This window comes from Fulmarus glacialis, unplaced genomic scaffold (genome assembly GCF_000690835.1).
Source record: "Fulmarus glacialis isolate BGI_N327 unplaced genomic scaffold, ASM69083v1 scaffold30552, whole genome shotgun sequence".
Taxonomy (NCBI): domain Eukaryota; kingdom Metazoa; phylum Chordata; class Aves; order Procellariiformes; family Procellariidae; genus Fulmarus; species Fulmarus glacialis.
In genome coordinates this window covers 1-7,685 of record NW_009200243.1, presented here as the reverse complement: position 1 = coordinate 7,685, position 7,685 = coordinate 1, and the positions used below count along the sequence as shown (strand labels likewise).

Here is a 7,685-nt window from a genome sequence, read left to right as displayed (position 1 = left end):
GTAGCTGAAGAAGCCACAACTCAACTGTTTATTGGGAAAGAACATTCCAATGCAGTATTTGAACTTTTGCTTATAAAAGAAATTATTTTAGAAATTTTTAAAGAGCACTCGAGATTCAGACTGTTCATAAAAACCAGTTCGGTGCATACCTGAATCTTCTTGTTTCCCCTCACCCACCCATAATTTTACCATTTGTTGTCTTTGACAAACATATCAAAACCAAAACAACTTTTCCCATGTTATAGGGAATGTTGCAATTTTCACAACTTGTATTGGTGAAGCTATAAAATTAAAAGAAAACTCCCAAACAATGCAAGCAAGCTGTGGAAAAAGAAGTTTTGATCTCGTTTCACCTCTAATCGCTTATAAATTATAAAAAAAAAGTAAAAAAATTCAAGTTCTGCAACGGCAATAATTTCAGTTATTAAGTAGTAACTGGATTATTTATTTAATATCACCTGTCGTCGTAACTGCCCAGCGTTAACAAATTGACTTCTAGTCAATGTAATAAAGCAGCTCAGAGTAGAAAAAATTCTTATTTTGAGAAAACATACAAAAATCACAATTATTATATTAAAAACTCTGTTGTAAGTATATACAAAATAATTATCAAACCATTTTGTTCATACAGTGCTGCTGTAAATCATGAAATCCACTACTTGATCCAAGAGAGTCAGTGCTAGAAATGGATGCCTGGGCAACCATCTCAAATTTGTCTGCTTGGGGACACAGATAGAACAACAGAGAGTTTGTCTGGATTCATCACAAAGTTGGAACCATAAGGTAAAAGGAAAGGAAGCTATTAACCCAAAGAAAAAAAGACTTCAATGATGCTAAGTTCCCTGCATTGTCCCATTGAACTACTCCTATTGTTCAGTGAAGGAACCACATTTAGAACATAATTGGCAGCAGTCTCCATTCATATTATTTTGTCTGTTCTCTCCAAAAACTCCTGAAGCGGCAGATGGGGACTTAGGATGTCCATTTAGACACTTACCAATCCCAATTTCAAAAAGCCAGAAGCAATGACTTCCTGTTACAAGTCAGGTAAGAGTTTAAACTGGTGTCCGGAAGGGAAGCAACCTGCAATTTGTGAAGCCCAAGTCATCTAGTTCATTATATACTGCTGCCAACCCATATTTAAATGTAACCATGTTTTGTAACCAAGAATAACCAAACTAACTCCATCCCTAACTACATCTAAAGTAATTCCTAACTAAATCTAAAGTAATACTCTGAAATATTTATTAGTTCTTGGAAAGGTGCCCAAAAGCATCACCTATATGAATACTTTAGATTCTGTATCTCAGTTTGTCATCCAGCAAATCTGACTCAAAAAAGAGACATCATCACATGGCTGCAACCATTTCAATATTCAACTATGCACTACAAGTGCTGTATGTTCCCCGCCTCACCCAGTCACTCAGTTGTGAAAGAATTGCTCAGAATTTCTGAGATTCAAACACAGTCAGTTCTTTCCCATCATACAACTCTTGCAGTTGGTTTGACTCATATTTTATGGAGGGTTTTTCAATTTGCATCCCAGGCTCCAGAGCATTCTGTCCAACTATTTTAAGATTCACAACTTTTACTTTCCAGGTATTCTCCCTTACGGGACAGCTAACGAGTCCAAAAATTTGTTCAAAGATGCCCAAACAAGTGTTGTCTCTATGGACGGTGCCAGCCACTGCTACCAGTACTAACCCATATCGAGACATGGCACATTTCAGTCCATTGGCATGCAAATTAGGATTGAATAGAAGATATTCTTCTTTAACTAACGAGAGCAGACGAAGGCTCACCATTTCTGCACCAACATATTCTTCCACGTTTTTTTCTAATGTGTTGTAACAGAACTTCATTCTGGCATCCTCCCAAAAATGCTGTGGTCCCCATCTTTCTTCAGATTTTACTCCCAAGGGATGTTGAGAATTCAGGAGTCCAAAGAACCATCGACAGAATTCTTCTCCTAGATCACGAATGTCATTTTGTGGTGGCTTTTGTCTCGCTCCATGACTCTGCAATCAAGCACGTTTTTTTCTTAGAACTCTTTAGCCTTAACATGCAAGATTACCACTTAGAACAACATAAAATCATGTAAATACTTATTTTAAACATTCTAAGTCTTCTTCAAGTGTTCTGAGACAGAGTGCCTGAAGAAAAACAACAAAGTAGAATCTCATTTATTGTTAAGATCAAGATTACCTTATCTAGAGAATCAGGCGAGGTTCTTTGAATTACAGTTAAAATAGTCTTTCAGTTTTGTCTTCATCTGTAATTTATAAACAAAGAGGAAAATCCTGGTTTTACTGAAAAAGGGCAGGGGAAGCATTTTTGAACAACTTCCATGAGACCAGGATTCTCACACTGAGAGACAAAACTACCGCTGACTAAAAAGTACCTGGGTCAGTAACTTTTCACTGGCCATTACATTTCCAGAGAAGGCTACAGAACGATACAGACCCAACCTGAAAAACTAATCTCATATCAAGGCATATCAATTTACTAAAAAGTGCTTATAAATAAGCAATTATGTTTACATGTTTTTCCTGTTCCATGTTGCCTTCAGTCTCTTCTTTTTGGTACCTTTTAAGTTGGTGAATTGCATTGGTGTCTGCATCTTCATATGGCTGATAGGAACAAATAATACATATTCAAAAGTCACCTTTTGAATATGTACATCCTAATACTTGAAGCTGAAAGAATACTTCTGATTTATGGGGGTATTTTACCTACGTCAGTGGAATACGCTAACAAAATGCAAAACTAATTCAGGAAGAACTAACACTCAAAGAATTAATGTGTTCCAGAACTTTTTCTCCACCAGATCACATGCCTGAATTTAGCCCTGTTTGGCAGCAAGACCGCCAAAAATTATCCAAAAGATGCTTGGTCACTTTCATGAGTGACGTTTGTAGTCTTCACCATATTTCTAATAGGAAAAGAGCCCAAATCAAAGAGAACCACAATTTATGTTACCTTTGCTCCTCCAAAATAGACAAAAGTCTTGAGGAATCTGTTACTTTTCTAATTATACAACTGATCATTTAAAACAGACTGCGACAATATGACATTGGGATAGGAGGGCTGCAGGGATTTTCACATAGCAGCATAGCCTTACTCTGGGAATAAAGGCAATTCCGTTCAGCCTGTCATAAAATCCTTCCTTCAGGTGGTCATAAAATGCTTTGTTCAACACTGAATCCGCTGAGAAAGTATTTTTAAGTAGCGAGACAAAGTACACATTGCTAGCAGACAGCCAAACTTTCAAAGAATAATTTGAAAAGGCTCAGTCAAAGATTCTTGTCTGGTCTAGAAGCCTTAGAGAAGAATGGGACAGTGAAAGAAAGCATGAAACTACTCAAAACACATCTTCCACGAATTCCCCATAGGTTATGGACAAGCCACTTGTGACCTTTTTTCCCTTGTTTTACAGAAAATGACACACACCCTCTCTCCTAAAATACATCTAAGATGTAGGGGGATAAGAAATACTTCAAAATAATATTTAATTTTAATAATGGGTTGCTGAGACTGACAACAGAGTGGTGGGTATAAAGTTTTGAAGCCAAATTCACAGTAAGTAGCAAAAGCAAGTATCAGTGAGAAGCCAATGGTCATGTGATTAAAACCATCTCAGAAGAGGGTGACAAACCACTGCAAGTGTTGAATCACTAAATACGTACTGCAACGAAGTAAGCAGTAAGTTTTTTTAGACGCCATTATGGGTCAAGCTAAGAAAAAAGAAATCTATCCCTTGAATTCTTGGTATATCTATCACTATGTATAGAAGAATAGCAAAATTTAAGCACAAACATTTAGGAAATGAGTTGCTTAGCAATTAGAAATCTAAGACAGGTTTTTTAAGTTGATTATAAAAATACATTTAGTTTAGAGGACACTTCTTTCTAAAGGAAGCGTCATTGTAAGAGGCAACAATCGGACGCTCCAAGTAACAGTCCTGTGAGCCTATTTAATTGGTAAATACGTAGTTTGTTTATCCTCTGCTTTCTCTTACAATAGTAAGATTTTTTACTCAAGAAAAATCATCCAAACTTTCCAACGTAAACATACATGACCTCCAACTGTAAGGTGACGTGTTTTTTGAACAAGAATTAAATGCACAGTTATTTTGTAGGGCTTCTCAGTATTTGCAACTTGACACAAGACTTTTAGAAGTAAATCATAAGTTTGCTAACATCAAAGTCTAATAAGTATTAAATTAAGTATGTTTTAAATAAATATTAAGTAATTAAGTATGACAAATTTAGAGACTTGTATATAAAATTGCTGTATTTGTTTCACAATAAACTGTAATTAATTTCTAATTCTGTTACGTAGGTTCATGTCACCCATTTCTTCAAAATGGCGAGGGCCACAAGAATTAAGAGAAAACAAAAGCAAGGAAAGACGTTTGTGACAAATAAACCAGTTGAATTTCTCATTCTTTGTGAATGTGTTTGAAGTACTTTGGAGAATTAAATTTACTTACCTTCGATCATAAAACTTTGTTATAGGGTAATACTTGGGAAGTGTTCTTGCAAGAGCAACATTTTTTAAAATTTTTTATTTTACAAAGTATATACACAAAAAATTGTTTTGAAAACAATTCTCAGCTAAATCATAATTCTCATCACTTAATCCCTGAAAGCAAGCTCAACGCAATAGGTTATCAACAGCTACAGAGCTCTAACAGTCCAGCTGGTGGGGCTGTTGCCCATTAGGTCTCAAAAGTATAGCACTTGAAAGAGCAAGGTGGCTATTTAGAACTATGTGGTAAAGATCCAAGATTAATAAAACACTGAAAGATCATTACACCACGAGGATTTGCTAAATGTCAAAATTTTGAACTTCAAATAACCTGTAATTGCCAAAACACATTTAGTTACACTGTAGTAAGTGTTACTAATATCAAGGGAAAAAAATGACACAGACCTGGCACTGCTACACTTTACATTTCCATGACATAAAAATTTGCTAAAATCCGTTCTGCACTCTCACTGCAAGAGGTAAAAAGGAAAACAGCTCACAGACAGCGCTACTTTGATTGCACTGCCTCGAAAAGTAGATCAAGGCCAGTTACAAAAAGGCAGTTTCCTCTCCATTCCCTCCCTCCCCTGCAACATTTTAGACCACAGTCCGACAGACATTTTCACCCTATGTTCTACTATCGACAGCATCTCTTTGCTCTGCTCTGGGATGTGCCCTATCAATGGTATCGCTAATGCCTGGTGGGGCTGGAGGATGACTGGAAATCCCAGATCTATACCAAAGGTTTAAGAAGATCCACCACATTAAAAAATGGCAAGGGGCTATGCAGGGTTTCTGTACCATTAACACTGTTTCCAGTTGTCCATGAATCCTCAGAATTATTTGTGAATACCCTCTATTTTAGCTTATAGTACAACTTAAAAATTAAAAGCATGGAGAAGACCCCGCACATTAGAGTTCAAATGCACTAATATATTTTGCAAGACAGAGCAGAAGACTGTGCTCTACAAGTGGTACATTGGCACAGACACCTTTAAATGATGTAAAAAAACCCAACTAAAATCAAACAAACCAAGAGTTAAAGAGATTCAGTACCTTCCTAAATACAGGTGAAGAGCCACATTTTGGATGTACATTAGAATATTTACACTGGTTATCCTGCAAAAGCAATGCTAAGCAACCTCGGGTCTCTCAGAAAGCAGCACTCACCTCTATGTGTGTTCTTCTCTCCCCTGACCCTGAGGCACGTGTTGTGAGCTGCCCACTCCAGTACTGCTTTACACGATCAATGAGTAGATGTTTCTCAGAGGAAGGAGGCACTGGAATTCCTTGTGCTGCCAAATACTTAAAAATTATTTCTCGATAGACTTTTCTGCGCTTCAAAAGTTCTTCTACATTTTGGCTGTAAACCAAAATGGCATGAATGGCTTCTGCAAGTAAAGAAATTTAAGTTAACAGTTGCTTCTCTCACGATTACAACTCAAACCTATTCCATTTCTTAAACCCCTGACTACCACCTCCAAACACAGTACAAGACAAGCCTAAATGAAATGCAAAGACTTAAAAGTTTGTTTGCAAACTGAAATCTGACATAATCATATTAGACGCAGAAGATACTCAAAGACTTGGGAACATGTTTAAAAAACAGTGCTGTTTTTACTAAAGACCTTGCTACCTTGTAATCCCTACTTCCAGTATCGATGACTGCTTGGAACTTATTATGTATTATTTGAGCTTGATGAAAAGGATGCAACTTTTTCTTCCAAATGAAATTACTAATATTCTTCAAGTATTTTCAAGCTGTTTAGAAACTCCAAGTGCTTCAAGAAGCACAAAGATTCTTGCACACAATGCAATTCACCTGTACTTCCTAAGATGCAGCTAGCCTTAACTTCAAAATAAGTTCATTTAACATGAAATCATTTATAGCCTACTTCGTGTCACCATACAGCACCTTCACTTAGAAAAGCTGAGCTTGGTTTAATTCTCCATTTGAAAAGCTCTAGGATATTTCAAAACAAGCCATCCATCTGTCTTCTTGGAAGCAAGATTATACAGAGAAAGAAGAACCAGACAAATCTTCTACGGTTCTTCTGAATATGGAATATGAATCTTAATTTCTGATCAAATGGGTAGTTCACATGATTCGGTCAGAGAACACATTGTTATTTTGATGAATATGCAAGTTTTCAAATGTTTCCCGTGAACAGAAAATCGACAGAGAGATAACTAAGGTAATCTCTGATTCCTCGTATGCTGAACAAGAATTCTAGTACCAGAAGTTTGCAGTTTTTCAGACAACACACAGTAGTCTGTGAAAGTGAGGTTCCATCTAGATTCCTGAAGACTGACGGAAATGGAATTAAATGCTTTATTTCCACGCTAATAAAATTACTACTCCCGGGTTCATAAGAAAACACCATGCATCGTAGCACAATGACAGCGCATTGAAATGTAACATTAAAAAAAAAAATCAGCTACAAGGCTCTGTGGCAAAATTAGGAAACATGACAAACTGAAATTCACTTTTAAAGTAGTTGTGGTAGCCAGTTCTCACCTGAACTGAGGCTGGGTACTTAACAGTTGTTGCCTATAAAAACTATAAGTTTAAACAAGAAGAGACTAATAGCTGAAGTAAAAAAAAAAAATTAACATCTTTTAATTTAACCTACAATGACTGCAAAAAGTGGATAAAAAAGCAAGAAGAAACACTACAGGCATAAGACCTTTTTAAGAAATGTGTTTGGCAAATCTTACAGGTCTGAGTTATATCACATGAAACATATTCAAGGTTTTTGGATGAGTATATTTCACGGCAATATGCTGAGTGGCCTCAGGGAACTCACATACAAAATTAAGTTTTACGGAACAAATCTCAACATCTACAAAGTGATGGGGGATGATCACACCTGAAAGTGTTCTGTTCTACAAAGAAATAAGTTTAATATTTGATTTGTGTTTTACCCTTTCAAAACCTGAAAGCAAATGTCATTAATGCAAACAGCAAAGGACACTTGGGTTTTAAATACGTTTTTAAACACTAACAGGGCACAGCAAGGGCACAGCAGTGCACCGGGGGTGGAGGGTGGTCTAAGAGAGAAAAAGAAGTGCTTAAGATCTGAAAATCTGCTAAAAGCCACTAGCATCTGCAAGTTCTTTGGCCAAAACAAACCCCAAGCTCCCAGGAGCCAAAT

At 36.5% G+C, this 7,685-nt stretch overlaps 1 protein-coding gene across 1 annotated transcript; it reads right to left on the bottom strand.

Annotated features, from left to right (window-relative positions):
* Positions 1–1,442: 1,442 nt before the first annotated feature.
* Positions 1,443–5,921, bottom strand: LOC104069779 (chromosome unknown open reading frame, human C3orf38; the record flags this gene model as incomplete). Its single annotated transcript, XM_009573539.1, has 2 exons — positions 1,443–2,018; positions 5,701–5,921. Coding segments are annotated over 2 exons (797 nt in total), but the record flags the coding sequence as incomplete, so codon positions are not given.
* Between the last annotated feature and the right edge of the window lie 1,764 nt (positions 5,922–7,685).